The sequence below is a fragment of the Oncorhynchus gorbuscha genome, linkage group LG03, assembly GCF_021184085.1.
Source record: "Oncorhynchus gorbuscha isolate QuinsamMale2020 ecotype Even-year linkage group LG03, OgorEven_v1.0, whole genome shotgun sequence".
Taxonomy (NCBI): Eukaryota; Metazoa; Chordata; class Actinopteri; order Salmoniformes; family Salmonidae; genus Oncorhynchus; species Oncorhynchus gorbuscha.
Genome location: NC_060175.1, coordinates 1,624,029 through 1,645,166, shown reverse-complemented (window position 1 = coordinate 1,645,166; position 21,138 = coordinate 1,624,029). Strand labels below are relative to the sequence as shown.

The 21,138-nt window shown below is 45.7% G+C and overlaps 1 protein-coding gene across 1 annotated transcript; it reads left to right on the top strand.

Annotated features, from left to right (window-relative positions):
- The first annotated feature begins 6,777 nt into the window (after nucleotides 1–6,777).
- Nucleotides 6,778–19,936, top strand: LOC124032190. Its single transcript, XM_046344388.1, has 8 exons — nucleotides 6,778–7,395; nucleotides 7,447–7,699; nucleotides 7,964–8,125; nucleotides 8,336–8,515; nucleotides 11,157–11,250; nucleotides 11,497–11,655; nucleotides 13,001–13,171; nucleotides 19,925–19,936. Exons 1-8 carry the CDS (start codon nucleotides 6,999–7,001, stop codon nucleotides 19,934–19,936), a joined length of 1,428 nt encoding a protein of 475 aa, XP_046200344.1. The 5' UTR covers nucleotides 6,778–6,998.
- Nucleotides 19,937–21,138: the final 1,202 nt, after the last annotated feature.

Genomic DNA, 21,138 nt, shown 5'->3' with positions numbered 1-21,138 from the left:
CCCACTGGGCATAGACTCAACCAGATTCAACCAGTGTGTTCCCACTGGGCATAGACTCAACCAGATTCAACCAGTGTGTTCCCACTGGGCATAGACTCAACCAGATTCAACCAGTGTGTTCCCACTGGGCATAGACTCAACCAGATTCAACCAGTGTGTTCCCACTGGGCATAGACTCAACCAGATTCAACCAGTGTGTTCCCACTGGGCATAGACTCAACCAGATTCAACCAGTGTGTTCCCACTGGGCATAGACTCAACCAGATTCAACCAGTGTGTTCCCACTGGGCATAGACTCAACCAGATTCAACCAGTGTGTTCCCACTGGGCATAGACTCAACCAGATTCAACCAGTGTGTTCCCACTGGGCATAGACTCAACCAGATTCAACCAGTGTGTTCCCACTGGGCATAGACTCAACCAGATTCAACCAGTGTGTTCCCACTGGGCATAGACTCAACCAGATTCAACCAGTGTGTTCCCACTGGGCATAGACTCAACCAGATTCAACCAGTGTGTTCCCACTGGGCATAGACTCAACCAGATTCAACCAGTGTGTTCCCACTGGGCATAGACTCAACCAGATTCAACCAGTGTGTTCCCACTGGGCATAGACTCAACCAGATTCAACCAGTGTGTTCCCACTGGGCATAGACTCAACCAGAACCAGATTCAACCAGTGTGTTCCCACTGGGCATAGACTCAACCAGATTCAACCAGTGTGTTCCCACTGGGCATAGACTCAACCAGATTCAACCAGTGTGTTCCCACTGGGCATAGACTCAACCAGATTCAACCAGTGTGTTCCCACTGGGCATAGACTCAACCAGATTCAACCAGTGTGTTCCCACTGGGCATAGACTCAACCAGATTCAACCAGTGTGTTCCCACTGGGCATAGACTCAACCAGATTCAACCAGTGTGTTCCCACTGGGCATAGACTCAACCAGATTCAACCAGTGTGTTCCCACTGGGCATAGACTCAACCAGATTCAACCAGTGTGTTCCCACTGGGCATAGACTCAACCAGATTCAACCAGTGTGTTCCCACTGGGCATAGACTCAACCAGATTCAACCAGTGTGTTCCCACTGGGCATAGACTCAACCAGATTCAACCAGTGTGTTCCCACTGGGCATAGACTCAACCAGATTCAACCAGTGTGTTCCCACTGGGCATAGACTCAACCAGATTCAACCAGTGTGTTCCCACTGGGCATAGACTCAACCAGATTCAACCAGTGTGTTCCCACTGGGCATAGACTCAACCAGATTCAACCAGTGTGTTCCCACTGGGCATAGACTCAACCAGATTCAACCAGACTCAACCAGATTCAACCAGTGTGTTCCCACTGGGCATAGACTCAACCAGATTCAACCAGTGTGTTCCCACTGGGCATAGACTCAACCAGATTCAACCAGTGTGTTCCCACTGGGCATAGACTCAACCAGATTCAACCAGTGTGTTCCCACTGGGCATAGACTCAACCAGATTCAACCAGTGTGTTCCCACTGGGCATAGACTCAACCAGATTCAACCAGTGTGTTCCCACTGGGCATAGACTCAACCAGATTCAACCAGTGTGTTCCCACTGGGCATAGACTCAACCAGATTCAACCAGTGTGTTCCCACTGGGCATAGACTCAACCAGATTCAACCAGTGTGTTCCCACTGGGCATAGACTCAACCAGATTCAACCAGTGTGTTCCCACTGGGCATAGACTCAACCAGATTCAACCAGTGTGTTCCCACCAGATTCAACCAGTGGTTCCCATAGACTCAACCAGATTCAACCAGTGTGTTCCCACTGGGCATAGACTCAACCAGATTCAACCAGTGTGTTCCCACTGGGCATAGACTCAACCAGATTCAACCAGTGTGTTCCCACTGGGCATAGACTCAACCAGATTCAACCAGTGTGTTCCCACTGGGCATAGACTCAACCAGATTCAACCAGTGTGTTCCCACTGGGCATAGACTCAACCAGATTCAACCAGTGTGTTCCCACTGGGCATAGACTCAACCAGATTCAACCAGTGTGTTCCCACTGGGGGCATAGACTCAACCAGATTCAACCAGTGTGTTCCCACTGGGCATAGACTCAACCAGATTCAACCAGTGTGTTCCCACTGGGCATAGACTCAACCAGATTCAACCAGTGTGTTCCCACTGGGCATAGACTCAACCAGATTCAACCAGTGTGTTCCCACTGGGCATAGACTCAACCAGATTCAACCAGTGTGTTCCCACTGGGCATAGACTCAACCAGATTCAACCAACCAGTTCCCACTGGGCATAGACTCAACCAGATTCAACCAGTGTGTTCCCACTGGGCATAGACTCAACCAGATTCAACCAGTGTGTTCCCACTGGGCATAGACTCAACCAGATTCAACCAGTGTGTTCCCACTGGGCATAGACTCAACCAGATTCAACCAGTGTGTTCCCACTGGGCATAGACTCAACCAGATTCAACCAGTGTGTTCCCACTGGGCATAGACTCAACCAGATTCAACCAGTGTGTTCCCACTGGGCATAGACTCAACCAGATTCAACCAGTGTGTTCCCACTGGGCATAGACTCAACCAGATTCAACCAGTGTGTTCCCACTGGGCATAGACTCAACCAGATTCAACCAGTGTGTTCCCACTGGGCATAGACTCAACCAGATTAGTGTGTTCCCACTGGGCATAGACTCAACCAGATTCAACCAGTGTGTTCCCACTGGGCATAGACTCAACCAGATTCAACCAGTGTGTTCCCACTGGGCATAGACTCAACCAGATTCAACCAGTGTGTTCCCACTGGGCATAGACTCAACCAGATTCAACCAGTGTGTTCCCACTGGGCATAGACTCAACCAGATTCAACCAGTGTGTTCCCACTGGGCATAGACTCAACCAGATTCAACCAGTGTGTTCCCACTGGGCATAGACTCAACCAGATTCAACCAGTGTGTTCCCACTGGGCATAGACTCAACCAGATTCAACCAGTGTGTTCCCACTGGGCATAGACTCAACCAGATTCAACCAGTGTGTTCCCACTGGGCATAGACTCAACCAGATTCAACCAGTGTGTTCCCACTGGGCATAGACTCAACCAGATTCAACCAGTGTGTTCCCACTGGGCATAGACTCAACCAGATTCAACCAGTGTGTTCCCCCACTGGGCATAGACTCAACCAGATTCAACCAGTGTGTTCCCACTGGGCATAGACTCAACCAGATGGGCATTCAACCAGTGTGTTCCCACTGGGCATAGACTCAACCAGATTCAACCAGTGTGTTCCCACTGGGCATAGACTCAACCAGATTCAACCAGTGTGTTCCCACTGGGCATAGACTCAACCAGATTCAACCAGTGTGTTCCCACTGGGCATAGACTCAACCAGATTCAACCAGTGTGTTCCCACTGGGCATAGACTCAACCAGATTCAACCAGTGTGTTCCCACTGGGCATAGACTCAACCAGATTCAACCAGTGTGTTCCCACTGGGCATAGACTCAACCAGATTCAACCAGTGTGTTCCCACTGGGCATAGACTCAACCAGATTCAACCAGTGTGTTCCCACTGGGCATAGACTCAACCAGATTCAACCAGTGTGTTCCCACTGGGCATAGACTCAACCAGATTCAACCAGTGTGTTCCCACTGGGCATAGACTCAACCAGATTCAACCAGTGTGTTCACTGGGCATAGACTCAACCAGATTCAACCAGTGTGCATAGATCAACCAGATTCAACCAGTGTGTTCCCACTGGGCATAGACTCAACCAGATTCAACCAGTGTGTTCCCACTGGGCATAGACTCAACCAGATTCAACCAGTGTGTTCCCACTGGGCATAGACTCAACCAGATTCAACCAGTGTGTTCCCACTGGGCATAGACTCAACCAGATTCAACCAGTGTGTTCCCACTGGGCATAGACTCAACCAGATTCAACCAGTGTGTTCCCACTGGGCATAGACTCAACAGATTCAACCAGTGTGTTCCCACTGGGCATAGACTCAATTCAACCAGTGTGTTCCCACTGGGCATAGACTCAACCAGATTCAACCAGTGTGTTCCCACTGGGCATAGACTCAACCAGATTCAACCAGTGTGTTCCCACTGGGCATAGACTCAACCAGATTCAACCAGTGTGTTCCCACTGGGCATAGACTCAACCAGATTCAACCAGTGTGTTCCCACTGGGCATAGACTCAACCAGATTCAACCAGTGTGTTCCCACTGGGCATAGACTCAACCAGATTCAACCAGTGTGTTCCCAGCATAGATTCATTCAACCAGTGTGTTCCCACTGGGCATAGACTCAACCAGATTCAACCAGTGTGTTCCCACTGGGCATAGACTCAACCAGATTCAACCAGTGTGTTCCCACTGGGCATAGACTCAACCAGATTCAACCAACCAGTGTGATTCAACCACTGGGCATAGACTCAACCAGATTCAACCAGTGTGTTCCCACTGGGCATAGACTCAACCAGATTCAACCAGTGTGTTCCCACTGGGCATAGACTCAACCAGATTCAACCAGTGTGTTCCCACTGGGCATAGACTCAACCAGATTCAACCAGTGTGTTCCCACTGGGCATAGACTCAACCAGATTCAACCAGTGGGCATAGACTCAACCAGATTCAACCAGTGTGTTCCCACTGGGCATAGACTCAACCAGATTCAACCAGTGTGTTCCCACTGGGTGACTGATTCAACCAGTGTGTTCCCACTGGGCATAGACTCAACCAGATTCAACCAGTGTGTTCCCACTGGGCATAGACTCAGATTCAACCAGCATTCAGACCAGTGTGTTCCCACTGGGCATAGACTCAACCAGATTCAACCAGTGTGTTCCCACTGGGCATAGACTCAACCAGATTCACCAGTGTGTTCCCACTGGGCATAGACTCAACCAGATTCCCAGTGTGTTCCCACTGGGCATAGACTCAACCAGATTCAACCAGTGTGTTCCCACTGGGCATAGACTCAACCAGATTCAACCAGTGTGTTCCCACTGGGCATAGACTCAACCAGATTCAACCAGTGTGTTCCCACTGGGCATAGACTCAACCAGATTCAACCAGTGTGTTCCCACTGGGCATAGACTCAACCAGATTCAACCAGTGTGTTCCCACTGGGCATAGACTCAACCAGATTCAACCAGTGTGTTCCCACTGGGCATAGACTCAACCACCAGCATTCAACCAGTGTGTTCCCACTGGGCATAGACTCAACCAGATTCAACCAGTGTGTTCCCACTGGGCATAGACTCAACCAGATTCAACCACTGGGCATAGACTCAACCAGATTCAACCAGTGTGTTCCCACTGGGCATAGACTCAACCAGATTCAAGTGTGTTCCCAGTGACTCAACCAGATTCCCAGTGTGTTCCCACTGGGCATAGACTCAACCAGATTCAACCAGTGTGTTCCCACTGGGCATAGACTCAACCAGATTCAACCAGTGTGTTCCCACTGGGCATAGACTCAACAGATTCAGATTCAACCAGTGTGTTCCCACTGGGCATAGACTCAACCAGATTCAACCAGTGTGTTCCCACTGGGCATAGACTCAACCAGATTCAACCAGTGTGTTCCCACTGGGCATAGACTCAACCAGATTCAACCAGTGTGTTCCCACTGGGCATAGACTCAACCAGATTCAACCAGTGTGTTCCCACTGGGCATAGACTCAACCAGATTCTCCACCACTGGGCATTCAACCAGTGTGTTCCCACTGGGCATAGACTCAACCAGATTCAACCAGTGTGTTCCCACTGGGCATAGACTCAACCAGATTCAACCAGTGTGTTCCCACTGGGCATAGACTCAACCAGATTCAACCAGTGTGTTCCCACTGGGCATAGACTCAACCAGATTCAACCAGTGTGTTCCCACTGGGCATAGACTCAACCAGATTCAACCAGTGTGTTCCCACTGGGCATAGACTCAACCAGATTCAACCAGTGTGTTCCCTGGGCTGGGCATAGACTCAACCAGATTCAACCAGTGTGTTCCCACTGGGCATAGACTCAACCAGATTCAACCAGTGTGTTCCCACTGGGCATAGACTCAACCAGATTCAACCAGTGTGTTCCCACTGGGCATAGACTCAACCAGATTCAACCAGTGTGTTCCCAGATTCAACCAGTGTGTTCCCACTGGGCATAGACTCAACCAGATTCAACCAGTGTGCTGGGCATAGACTCAACCAGATTCAACCAGTGTGTTCCCACTGGGCATAGACTCAACCAGATTCAACCAGTGTGTTCCCACTGGGCATAGACTCAACCAGATTCAACCAGTGTGTTCCCACTGGGCATAGACTCAACCAGATTCAACCAGTGTTCCCACTGGGCATAGACTCAACCAGATTCAACCAGTGTGTTCCCACTGGGCATAGACTCAACCAGATTCAACCAGTGTGTTCCCACTGGGCATAGACTCAACCAGATTCAACCAGTGTGTTCCCACTGGGCATAGACTCAACCAGATTCAACCAGTGTGTTCCCACTGGGCATAGACTCAACCAGATTCAACCAGTGTGTTCCCACTGGGCATAGACTCAACCAGATTCAACCAGTGGCATAGACTCAACCAGATTCAACCAGTGTGTTCCCACTGGGCATAGACTCAACCACATTCAACCAGTGTGTTCCCACTGGGCATAGACTCAACCAGATTCAACCAGTGTGTTCCCACTGGGCATAGACTCAACCAGATTCAACCAGTGTGTTCCCACTGGGCATAGACTCAACCACATTCAACCAGTGTGTTCCCACTGGGCATAGACTCAACCAGATTCAACCAGTGTGTTCCCACTGGGCATAGACTCAACCAGATTCAACCAGTGTGTTCCCAGTGGGTTAGACTCAACCAGATTCAACCAGTGTGTTCCCAGTGGGTTAGGACGACTTCATCAAAACCTGCCTCCAACCACCTCTGCATTTAAACGCTCTCTGCCTCAACTACTATAATGGCCTGATATGGGGATCTGTAATGTTACTGTGTTTATTAGTTAACTACTATAATGGCCTGATATGGGGATCTATAATGTTACTGTGTTTATTAGGTAACTACTATAATGGCCTGATATGGGGATCTATAATGTCACTGTGTTTATTAGTTAACTACTATAATGGCCTGATATGGGGATCTATAATGTCACTGTGTTTATTAGGTAACTACTATAATGGCCTGATATGGGGATCTATAATGTCACTGTGTTTATTAGTTAACTACTATAATGGCCTGATATGGGGATCTATAATGTCACTGTGTTTATTAGGTAACTACTATAATGGCCTGATATGGGGATCTATAATGTCACTGTGTTTATTAGGTAACTACTATAATGGCCTGATATGGGGATCTATAATGTCACTGTGTTTATTAGGTAACTACTATAATGGCCTGTGGGGATCTATAATGTTACTGTGTTTATTAGGTAACTACTATAATGGCCTGATATGGGGATCTATAATGTCACTGTGTTTATTAGGTAACTACTATAATGGCCTGATATGGGGATCTATAATGTCACTGTGTTTATTAGGTAACTACTATAATGGCCTGATATGGGGATCTATAATGTCACTGTGTTTATTAGTTAACTACTATAATGGCCTGATATGGGGATCTATAATGTCACTGTGTTTATTAGGTAACTACTATAATGGCCTGATATGGGGATCTATAATGTCACTGTGTTTATTAGTTAACTACTATAATGGCCTGATATGGGGATCTATAATGTCACTGTGTTTATTAGGTAACTACTATAATGGCCTGATATGGGGATCTATAATGTTACTGTGTTTATTAGTTAACTAATTTAACTGTTTAGGGTTTTAGGCTGGGTTTCTGTACAGCACTTTGAGATATCAGCTGATGTACGAAGGGCTATATAAATACATTTGATTTGATTTGAACTACTATAATGGCCTGATATGGGGATCTATAATGTCACTGTGTTTATTAGGTAACTACTATAATGGCCTGATATGGGGATCTATAATGTCACTGTGTTTATTAGGTAACTACTATAATGGCCTGATATGGGGATCTATAATGTTACTGTGTTTATTAGGTAACTACTATAATGGCCTGATATGGGGATCTATAATGTCACTGTGTTTATTAGGTAACTACTATAATGGCCTGATATGGGGATCTATAATGTTACTGTGTTTATTAGTTAACTAATTTAACTGTTTGGGGTTTTAGGCTGGGTTTCTGTACAGCACTTTGAGATATCAGCTGATGTACGAAGGGCTATATAAATACATTTGATTTGATTTGAACTACTATAATGGCCTGATATGGGGATCTATAATGTCACTGTGTTTATTAGGTAACTACTATAATGGCCTGATATGGGGATCTATAATGTCACTGTGTTTATTAGTTAACTACTATAATGGCCTGATATGGGGATCTATAATGTTACTGTGTTTATTAGGTAACTACTATAATGGCCTGATATGGGGATCTATAATGTTCACTGTGTTTATTAGGTAACTACTATAATGGCCTGATATGGGGATCTATAATGTCACTGTGTTTATTAGGTAACTACTATAATGGCCTGATATGGGGATCTATAATGTCACTGTGTTTATTAGTTAACTACTATAATGGCCTGATATGGGGATCTATAATGTCACTGTGTTTATTAGGTAACTACTATAATGGCCTGATATGGGGATCTATAATGTCACTGTGTTTATTAGGTAACTACTATAATGGCCTGATATGGGGATCTGTACTGTTGTCTCTAAAGGAAACACTGTAGATTGTTGAACACCGTAGCCGCTAAGACTACTCTGACCTCACTTACTGGACTGGCGTCCCAAATGGCACCCTACTCCCTTTATAGTGCACTACTATTCCTTTTGGGTCTAAAGTAGTGTACTATATATGGAATAGGGTTCCATTAGGGATGCAGGCCCAGGAGACAATGTAAAGACGACACTTTGTCAATGTAAAGACAACACTTTGTCAATGTAAAGACGACACTTTGTCAATGTAAAGACGACACTTTGTCAATGTAAAGACGACACTTTGTCAACGTAATGTAGGTCTGTTTGATGGGCCGGTGGCCCACTGCAGACGTGTAACACTGACAGAAGCCCTCCAGTTGAACTAAGGGACGTAAACTCCAGTTTAAAGGGACGGGAGCTGCAGCTCCATTAAAGGGACGGGAGCTGCAGCTCCATTAAAGGGACGGGAGCTGCAGCTCCATTAAAGGGACGGCAGCTGCAGCTCCATTAAAGGGACGGGAGCTGCAGCTCCATTAAAGGGACGGGAGCTGCAGCTCCATTAAAGGGACGGTGATTTCAGATGTACGTTGTAGCAACGTTGTACTGTTTAACTGTTCAAGAAGCACAATTCTTTAATTGTTACATTCGTTATAAATACATTAAATGTGCTTAACATGTGATGCTGCGTGTGGACTCAAATGATTTCACACTGATTGTATTAAAAATAGGCTTAGTTGTGGCCCAATTGTAGTGCACTACTTAGGGAATAGGGTTCCATTGGGTGGACACATAAGTACAGTCAAAAATCAAATCAAATGTTAATGGTCACATACACATGGTTAGCAGATGTTATTGGTCACATACACATGGTTAGCAGATGTTATTGGTCACATACACATGGTTAGCAGATGTTATTGGTCACATACACATGGTTAGCAGATGTTATTGGTCACATACACATGGTTAGCAGATGTTATTGGTCACATACACATGGTTAGCAGATGTTATTGGTCACATACACATGGTTAGCAGATGTTATTGGTCACATACACATGGTTAGCAGATGTTATTGGTCACATACACATGGTTAGCAGATGTTATTGGTCACATACACATGGTTAGCAGATGTTATTGGTCACATACACGTGGTTAGCAGATGTTATTGGTCACATACACATGGTTAGCAGATGTTATTGGTCACATACACATGGTTAGCAGATGTTATTGGTCACATACACATGGTTAGCAGATGTTATTGGTCACATACACATGGTTAGCAGATGTTATTGGTCACATACACATGGTTAGCAGATGTTATTGGTCACATACACATGGTTAGCAGATGTTATTGGTCACATACACATGGTTAGCAGATGTTATTGGTCACATACACGTGGTTAGCAGATGTTATTGGTCACATACACATGGTTAGCAGATGTTATTGGTCACATACACGTGGTTAGCAGATGTTATTGGTCACATACACGTGGTTAGCAGATGTTATTGGTCACATACACGTGGTTAGCAGATGTTATTGGTCACATACACGTGGTTAGCAGATGTTATTGGTCACATACACATGGTTAGCAGATGTTATTGGTCACATACACATGGTTAGCAGATGTTATTGGTCACATACACATGGTTAGCAGATGTTAATGTGAGTGTAGCGAAATGCTTGTGCTTCTAGTTCCGACCGCACAGTAATATCTAACAAGTAATCTTAACAATTTCACAACAACCACCTTATACACACAAGTGTAAAGGAATGAATAAGAATATGTACATACAAATATATGGAAGCGAGGGTATGTAAGGCAAGATGCAGTAGATGGTATAGAGTACAGTATATACATATGAGATGAGTAATGTAGGGTATGTAAACATTATATAAAGTGGCATTGTTTAAAGTGACTAGTGATACATTTATTACATCATTTTTTAAATTATTAAAGTGGTTAGAGATTTGAGTCAGAATGTTGGCAGCAGCCACTCAATGTTAGCGATGGCTGTTTAACGGTCTGATGGCCTTGAGATAGAAGCTGTCTAATGTCTAACCCCTGGCAAAATATCTAGATAATGGTGTGTTGCTAGGAAACCATTATCTTCATCTTTCAATAGAATTAGAATGACTAAATAATTGAATTCTATAATTCTATGGATTCTATAATCATAATGTGGCTAAGTGCTCACAATGAGTGACAGGCGTGTTCCGGAACCTTCAGGGACCATACTACTAGGAATGCACCTGTCCTCTCCTCAGATCATCCTGAAGCTTCAGCCTGGACAGGTATCTATTAGCAGTGTTGAGAATGGAAGTCCAACTAGGTAAAGAGCTGAGCTGTCCTGTGTGTTTAGACATCTTCAGTCCACCTGTTATAGAGCTGTGTTGTAGTCATAACTACTGCAAGAAGTGTATTCACCAGACCCTCATCGCCCAGAACTGCAACAAGCCCCAGGACAAGTTCATCTGCCCCATGTGTAGAAAGGTACGAGAAGCTGCTCTCTCTCTATTCTTCCAAATGGTACCATAGTTCCAGTATCGTGCACTAATATTGGTAAAAAAGTAATGCCATAATGTGTGTTGCCATAATGCCTGTTGTTACCTTCTCCAGTATCCTCTGTAAACACCCCCTTGCCTTGGTCATACGCTATCTGACAACCTACACATTTGGCCAAATCAAATCACTGTGTTGTAAGATGATGATTGTAACCACACAACCTGTCTATTGTAGGTGAACATCTTACCTGACAAGGGACTCAATGGGTTGAAGAGGAACATGTTTGTTGAGAACGTCGTGGCGATATTGAAAGAAAGGACAGAGAGTAACGAGGCTAAGCAGCAAGCTCTGAAGGAATTCATGTGCCCTGATCATAATGAAATCATGAATCTGGTATGTTTAGTGTTCACATTCATCCAAATGTCTCGTAAGAGTAAGGGTGTTAACCTCGGTGTCCTGGCTACATTCCCAATCTGGCCCTCATACCATCATGGCCATCTAATCATCCCCAGCTTTACAATTGACTCATTCATTTCCCCTCTTCTCTCCTGTAACTATTCCCCAGGTTATTGCTGTAAATGAGAATGTGTTCTCAGTCAACACTAATTCCCTGTATAATGCACTACATCTGACCAGGCCTCATAGGGCCCCACATATGGAATGGAGTCATTTGGGACTATACCATATTTTCTATTGTATGAGAACACAATGCTCTGATCAAGACCGTGTAGGTTGCCTCTATATATACAGTACACTACATGGCCAAAAGTTTGCTCATTGAACATCTCATTACAAAGTCATGGACATTAATATGGACTTGGTTCCCCCTTTGCTGCTATAACAGCCTCCACTCTTCTGGGAAGGCTTTCCACTAGATGTTGGAACATTGCTGCTATAACAGCTTCCACTCTTCTGGGAAGGCTTTCCACTAGATGTTGGAACATTGCTGCTATAACAGCTTCCACTCTTCTGGGAAGGCTTTCTACTAGATGTTGGAACATTGCTGCTATAACAGCCTCCACTCTTCTGGGAAGGCTTTCCACTAGATGTTGGAACATTGCTGCTATAACAGCCTCCACTCTTCTGGGAAGGCTTTCTACTAGATGTTGGAACATTGCTGTGGGGACCTGCTTCCATTCAGCCACAAGAGCATTAGTGCGGTTGGGCACTGATGTTGGGCGATTAGGCCTCTTGGCTCACAGTCGGCATCCCAATTCATCCCAAAGGTGTTTGAGGTCAGGGCTCTGTGCAGGCCAGTCAAGTACTTCCACACCGATCTCGAAAAACCATTTATGTATGGACCTTGCTTTGTGCACGGGGGCATTGTCATGCCGAAACAGGAAAGGGCCTTCCCCAAACTGTTGCCACAAAGTTGGAAGCACAGAATCGTTTACAATGTCATTGTATGCTGTAGCTGTAAGATTTCCCTTCACTGGAACTAAGGGGCTTAGCCCAAACCATGAAAAACAGCCCCAGACCATTATTCCTCCTCCACCAAACTTTACAGTTGTCACTATGCATCGGGCAGGTAGCGTTCTATATATATATAACACCTCCTCTCTATATATATATATATAAATAACATAACCTATATATATAACACTACCACTATATAACAATACCTAGATATAAACACTACCTATTTATATATAAAACACTACTAACTGTAAGTCACTCCGGATGAGAGCCGCTGATAAATGACTCAAATGTAAGTGTAAACTTTTGTTGTCCTTTCCAGGTGTGTCTGCAGGATAACACGTTGATCTGCGCAGGATGTAAACTGTTTGGCCACCACAGCAGCCATGCAGTGTCCAAGCTATTTGATGTGTACGAGCAGAGAAAGGAGGGCTTCGCCAAACAGATGAAGAGTCTGCTGGACAAACATGAAGCAAACAAAAAATGCATTGAGGTAGGTCTCTTTTTTTATATGAGAATCCTGATTGGCTTGTCACGTTTACCTGTGAAGATCTTGGTGTATGAGATTATGGTAATTAACCGGGGGGGGGGCTCCAAAGAAACACTTGGCTTTTCCCTGCAACTTTATACTTTTAGATTATACTATTATACTTCATTATTATCAGTAGCATTTCATTATTATTCGTTATTACCTCTAAATATTAGTCTAGTATACAAATTAAGAAACGTCAGATTGGAGAGGAATTCAGAAAATAAATACAGATCTTCGATTTTGACAAAGTAAACCATTCACACCAAGTCCGATGGGTTTTTTCCCTCCACTTTTCCAAACTATTTGCATAACGTCAGCAACTCTACGTCAGTTATTCTCTGTGGTAATATGTTGTTTACTGTGGCGCAGGAGGACGCAGTAACGAGAGACAAATCCTATGCTACTGAAAATATTAGGATATAGACGATGCTACGTTCAGTTGCTACGTTCAGTTGCATTTCATACAATAAAACAGGACATCAATAAATAATAATAATAATATAATAGGATAATAGGATAATAGGGTCCAATATGGTCCTTCTGTAGCTCAGTTGGTAGAGCATGGCGCTTGTAACGCCAGGGTAGTGGGTTCGATCCCCGGGACCACCCATACGTAGAATGTATGCACACATGACTGTAAGTCGCTTTGGATAAAAGCGTCTGCTAAATGGCATATATTATTATATATTATACACATCTTTTCTCTGAAGAAACATAAAATAACATTGAAGTCAAATTTAAATAAACACTACACATGAATTGAATTACAAAAGATAAAGTACCTCAAATAAAATAAAATCAGGGTTTAAAAATGTACAAATCAAATGTTATTTGTCACATGAGCCATATCCAACAGTGAAATGCTTACTTACAGGCCCTTAACAAACAATGCAGTTTTACGAAAAAAGAAGTGTTAAAGTAAAAAATAGATAAGTAATGCAAATAATCTGGGTAGCCATTTGATTAATTGTCCAGGAGTCTTATGTCTTGAGGGTAGAAGCTGTTTAGAAGCCTCTTGGACCTAGACTTGGTGCTCCGGTACGGTTTGCTGTGTGGTAGCAGAGAGAAGAGTCTTTGACTGGGGTGGCTGGGGTCTTTGACCATTTTTAGGACCTTCCTCTGACACCGCCTGGTATTGAGGTCCAGGATGGCAGGAAGCTTGGCCCCAGTGATGTATTGGGCCGTACGCACTACCCTCTGAAGTGCCTTGAGGTTGGAGGCCGAGCAGTTGCCATACCAGGCAGTGATACAACCAGTCAGGATGCTCTTGATGGTGCAGCTGTAGAACGTTTTGAGGATCTTAGGACCCATGCCAAACCTTTTCAGTCTCCTGAGGGGGAATAGACTTTGTCGTGCCCTCTTCACGAACAGGGAGTACAGGAGGGGACTGAGCACACCCCTGAGGGGCCCCGTGTTGAGGATCAGCGTGGTGGACGTATTGTTACCTACCTTTTACACCTGGTGGCAGCCCGTCAGGAAGTCCAGGTTCCAGTTGCCGAGCTTGGACGGGCATTAAGTCGTTTGGCAGAACGGATGTGCCCAAGGTTCTTATGGTCTACATCCCAAACGACAAAAAGGAACGGTCGCCTCAACCACTGTCGCCATTCGCCTAGGGCTAAGCGGATGGCGAGCAGTTCACGGTTACCCACATCATAGTTGCGCTCAGATGGCGACAGGCGATGAGAAAAATAAGCGCAAGGATGAACCTTATCATGTGACTGGAAGCGCTGGGATAGAATGGCTCCCACGCTACCTCTGAAGCGTCAACCTCGACAATGAATTGTCTAGTGACGTCCAGTGAGTAACGAGATAGGAGCGGGACGTAAAACGTTCTTTTAGAAGATCAAAAGCTCCCTGGGCGGAACAGGACCACTTAAAACATCAGTCTTGACAGAAGTAAGAGCTGTGAGAGGGGCAGCAACTTGACCGAAATTACGAATGAAACGCCTCGATAGAAATTAGCGCGAAACCTAAAAGCGCTGCAACTCGACACGTGACCTTGGAACGGGCCAATCACTGACAGCTTGGACCTTAGCGGAATCCATCTGAATGCCTTCAGCGGAAATAACGGGAACGAGAAAAGTAACGGAGGAGACAAGAAAGAGCACTTTTCTCAGCCTTTACGTAGAGACAATTCTCTAAAAAAGGCGCTGTAGAACACGTCGAACGTGCTGAACATGAATCTCGAGTGACGGAAAAATCATAGATATCGTCAAGATAGACAAAAACTAAAAAATGTTCAGCATGTCTCAGAACATCATTAACTAATGCCTGAAAAACAGCTGGCGCATTGGCGGGGGCCCCGAACGGCAGAACCCGGTACTCAAAATGCCTAACGGAGTGTTAAACGCCGATTTTCCACTCGTCCCCCCTCTCTGATGCGCACGAGATGGTAAGCGTTACGAAGGTCCAACTTAGTAAACACCTGGCTCCTGCAGAATCTCGAAGGCTGATGACATAAGGGAAGCGGATAACGATTCTTAACCGTTATGTCATTCAGCCCTGGATAATCCACGCAGGGGCGCAGAGTACGTCCTTCTTCTTAACAAAAAAGAACCCCGCCCCGGCCGGAGAAGAAGAAGGCACTGGCCTGGCGTCAAGAGACACAGACAAATAATCCTCGAGAGCCTTACGTTCGGGGCGACAGAGAGTATAGTCTGCCCGAGGAGGAGTGGTCCCAGGAAGGAGATCAATACTACAATCATACGACCGGTGAGGAGGAAGGGAGTTGGCTCGGACCGACTGAAGACCGTGCGCAGATCATGATATTCCTCCGGCACTCCTGTCAAATCGCCAGGTTCCTCCTGGAGAAGTAGGGACAGAAGAAAACGGGAGGGATGGCAGACATTAAACACTTCACATGACAAGAAACGTTCCAGGATAGGATAGAATTACTAGACCAATTAATAGAAGGATTATGACATACTAGCCAGGGATGACCCAAAACAACAGGTGTAAACGGTGAACGGAAAATCAAAGAAATAGTCTCATCTGTGGTTACCCAGATACTGTGAGGTTAAAGGTAGTGTCTCAAATCTGATACTGGGAAGATGACTACCATCTAAGGCGAACATGGGCGTAGGCTTATCTAACTCTCTGAAAGGAATGTCATGTTTCCAACCCATGCTTCGTCCATGAAACAACCCTCAGCCCCAGAGTCTATCAAGGCACTACATGTAGCACCCGAACCGGTCCAGCGTAGGTGGACCGACAAAGTCGTACAGACCTTGATGGAGAGACTTGAGTAGTTGCGCTCACCTGTAGCCCTCCGCTTACAGATGAGCTCTGGCTTTTACTGGACATGAATTAACAAATGTCCAGCAACTCCGCAATAGAGGCACAGGCGGTTGGTGATCCTCCGTTCCCTCTCCTTATTCGAGATGCGAATCCCTCCAGCTGCATGGGCTCAGTCTCAAAGCCAGAGGAGGGAGATGGGTTGCGATGCGGAGCAGGGAAACACCGTTGATGCGAGCTCTCTTCCACGAGCCCGGTGACGAAGATCTACCCGTCGCTCTATGCGGATGGCGAGAGCAATCAAAGAGTCCACATCTGAAGGAACCTCCCGGGAGAGAATCTCATCCTTAACCACTGCGTGGAGTCCCTCCAGAAAACGAGCGAGCAGCGCCCGGCTCTCCACTCACTAGAGGCGGCAAGAGTGCGAAACTCAATGGAATAATCCGTTATGGACCGTTCACCTTGGCATAAGGAAGCCAGGGCCCTAGAAGCCTCCCACCAAAAACTGAACGGTCAAAACCCGAATCATCTCCTCTTTAAAGTTCTGGAATTTGTTAGAGCAATCAGCCCTTGCCTCCCAGATAGCTGTGCCCCCATTCTCGAGCCCGGCCAGTAAGGAGTGAAATGACGTAAGCAACCCGAGCTCTCTCTCTAGAGTATGTGTTGGGTTGGAGAGAGAACACAATCTCACACTGCGTGAGAAAGGAGCGGCACTCAGTGGGCTGCCCGGAGTAGCAAGGTGGGTTATTAACCCTAGGTTCTGAGGCTCGGCAGGCCAGGAAGTAACAGGTGGCACGAGACGTAGACTCTGGAACTGTCCAGAGAGGTCGGAAACCTGAGCGGCCAGGTTCTCCACGGCATGGCGAGCAGCGGACAATTCCTGCTCGTGTCTGCCGAGCATGGCTCCTTGATCTCGACGGGTAGTGTAACGAGCGTCTGAAGTCGCTGGTCCATTCCTTGGTCGGTTCCTTCTGTCATGCAGGTGAAAGAGGACCCAAAAGCGACTTAACAGAAACAGAGTTTATTTAAGTCCAAAACGGAATAACAGAAATCCTCTAGACTTGTAGAGGGGAAACAACTGGAGAAGCGGCCACAGACTGCAGGTCGCCCGGGTAGGCGCAGGCCGTAGTCGACAGAGACACCTGCTCACACGCAGCATCTGATGAAGGCAAAAAACACGACAGGACAGGGCGATACACAATCACAGCAAAAACACGACAGGACAGGGCGAAACGCAATCACAGCATGGTGAATACAATACAAGGAACCGACGGGACAGGAACGGATCACAAAGGATAAAATAGGGACTCTAATCAGGGAAAGGATCGGGAACAGGTGTGGGAAGACTAAATGATGATTAGGGGAATAGGAACAGCTGGGAGCAGGAACGGAACGATAGAGAGAAGAGAGAGCGAGAGAGTGAGAGAGGGAGGGGGAGAGAGAGGGATAGAAGGAGGGAAAGAACCAAATAAGACCAGCAGAGGGAAACGAATAGCATGGGGAGCACAGGGACAAGACATGATAATAAATGACAAACATGACAAGTAATGTCAGTTTATAGTTACATTAAATAAATCATTATAACAATTGTAGAACAAAATTAAGTGTATTGTTACATGAAAGAAGCAATTACAAGACATTGTATGACATAACTTTATCAAAGCTGTTTCTCAAACTATGGAATAAAAACATAGGAACTAATTTATGAACGCCTTAACTTCAGAGTTAAAATATGTTTAGCTGTCACTTTGAACCATGGATAAAAGAAAGCATAAATTATTGGATTAATTAAGGAATTTAAAAGTGGCAGAAAACCCATGATGAATGAAAACAAATGGTCAATTAAAAAGAAAACAGAAGAAAAGAAATAGAGATGGAATCCAACAAATGAAATAGTTGAAAACAACAATAGAAAGAGTTTTGCTGCTTTTCTCTCAGACTTATTTGCCTGTACAGTTTGAACACCAGACACCCTGGCAGCCTCTTTTGAAAACACCTTTCTGGCCTGTGATCTGGCCACCGCAAAGATTTTCAAATAAAGTGTTATAATAATAGAGCACGGGACAACCATTGTAATTACAAGGTCAATTATGTTACCCCCCATAAACCCTTCAACAATAAAACATTCATTCAAACACCTACTAGGTACCTGTACATTTACTATGTTTTTATAATAGCAGCACGGTATATGATACAACAACACCAGGTAGTGGATATACAACACATCATTCTTGTTATTGTTATTTTAGAGTGGTACAATAAGGGATCACACACAGCAACATAGCGGTCAATGGATATCAAGACCAAATTGCCCAGAGATAAAGAAGTACATAAAAAAGCAATGTAGAATTGAAACACACAGAAATATTTCCCAAAACTCCAGCATGATTCCATTATTGCTGCAGTCATTACTGGTATCACAATCAGTCCCACCAGGAGATCTGACACAGCCAGAGAGAGGATGAGCAGGTTGGTTGTAGTGTGGAGCTGCTTGAAGTGAGATGGAGATGATCACCATGAGGTTCAAAAATACTGTAACTGCTGAAATCAATGACAAGAAGATGTACAGTGTTATATAGATAGATGTCGACAGCAAAGCCTTTCTGCAAGAAGAGTTTCTGTCTTGAAAACAGTATTGAATATCTTCATGTTTCTCCATTTGTAATAAAGGGTCAAATGCTGAGGCCCTGCTCCTTCTTGGTCCAGTGTGTGACCCTGTCAGATCCGCCTTCTGACCAACTCTGAGCTCTGCCTCTCTATTTATCCCTGATTCACTGACAGACACCACCCTCCCGGAGTCTCTCTGCACACACACACATACACACACGCACGCACGCACACAAACACTATGCACAGAAAAAAAAACGGTTGGAAAAACAAATCAGCTGTGAAAGCATGATGTAATGTCTGACAGGATTGGATGTTGCTCTGCCCACCTAGCCTGACCTTCAACCTTACTGATAGTTAGAGATGAGAGAAAATTTACATTTTCTCAACTGAGCATTTTAATGGAGAAAATATAGTATGGGTGATGTTTTGGTCACTGAAATTACAGTTTACAGGGAAAGAGGATAACTCAAATCAAATTGTATTTGTCACATGCACCATACTTTCAAGCCCTTAACCAACAATGCAGTTCAATAAATAGTTAAGAAAATATTTACTAAATAAAATAAAGTAAAAATACAAAAAGTAACACTATAAAATAACAATAACGAGGCTGTGCAGGGGTACCGGTACTGAGTGTCACGCCTTGGTCTTAGTATTTTGTGTTTTCTTTAATTATTTGTTCAGGCCAGGGGTGTGACATGGGTTTATTGTATTGTCGTATTGGGGTTTTTTTTTTGTAGGCATTGGGATTGTGGTTGAGGCGTTCTCAATCAGAGTCAGGTGATTCTTGTTGTCTCTGATGGGGAACCGTATTTAGGTAGCCTGGGTTCACTGTGTATTTCGTGAGTGATTGTTCCTGTCTCTGTGTAGTTCACCAGATAGGGTGTAATTAGGTTTTCACGTTCCGTTTGTTGTTTTGTATTTGTATAGTTATTTCATAGCCAGCTTTTTCATTAAAGTCATGAGTAACCACCACGCTGCATTGCGGTCCGACTCTCTTTCTACAAGCGAAGAACGCCGTTACAGAATCACCCACCACACTCGGACCGAGCAGCGTGTTAACAGGCAGCAGCGAAGGGAGGGGCGTTATGGACAGCAGAGGCTTTGAGTATACGACGTGGAAGAAATAGACAGATATTAGACGGAAAAGGACCCTGGGCTCAGCCTGGACAATATCGCCGTCCCAAGGAAGAACTAGAGGCGGGTAAAGCGGAGAGGCGCTGGTATGAGGTGGCAGCACGGCGAGGCGGATGGAAGCCCGAAAAGCAGCCCAAAATAATTATTGGGGGGCTTAAAGGGAGTATGGCTATGCCAGGTAGGAGACCTGCACAAACTCCCTGTGCTTACCGATGGGCCAGAGAGACCAGGCAGACACCGTGTTATACTATGGAGCGCACGGTGTTTCCAGTGCAGGTGCATAGCCCGGTGCGGTTCATGCCAGTCCTTCGTATTGGCCGGGCTAGAGTGGGCATCGAGCCAGGTAAGGTTGGGCAGGCTCGGTGCTCCAGAGCTCCAGTGCGCCTGCACGGTCCGGTCTATCCAGATCCACCTCCACACACCGGTCCTCCAGTAGCAGCTCCCCGCACTAGGCTTCCTGTGCGTGTGCCTCGCTCCAGTATCACCAGTGCCAGCACCACGCATCAGGCCTACAGTGTGCCTCGCCTCTCCTGTGCTGTCGGAGTCTCCCGCCTCTCCAGCGCTGTCGGAGCCTTTCTCCTCTCCTGCGCTACCGGAGTCTCCCGCCTCTCCAGCGCTGTCGGAGCCTTTCTCCTCTCCTGCGCTACCGGAGTCTCCCGCCTGTTCAGCGCTATCAGAGCCTTCCTCCTCTACAGCGCTGCCGGAGCCTCCCTGCCTGTTCCGGAGCAGCCAGAGCTGTCAGTCTGCAAAGAGCTGCCAGTCTGCAAGGAGCTGTCAGTCTGCAAGGAGCTGTCAGTCTGCAAGGAGCTGCCAGTCTGCACGGTGCTGTCAGCCTGCATGGAGCAGTCAGAGCTGTCAGTCTGCATGAAGCAGCCAGAGCTGTCAGTCTGCAAAGAGCTGCCAGTCTGCAAGGAGCTGTCAGTCTGCAAGGAGCTGTCAGTCTGCAA

Coding starts and splice junctions, on each gene's coding strand:
- LOC124032190 (XM_046344388.1), top strand. CDS start 6,999: ATGTTACTGTGTTTATTAGTTAACTACTATAATGGCCTGATATGGGGA. Junction 7,396..7,446: donor AATGTCACTGTGTTTATTAG/GTAACTACTATA, acceptor TGTGTTTATTAG/GTAACTACTATAATGGCCTG. Junction 8,516..11,156: donor ATGTTCACTGTGTTTATTAG/GTAACTACTATA, acceptor GCTGTGTTGTAG/TCATAACTACTGCAAGAAGT.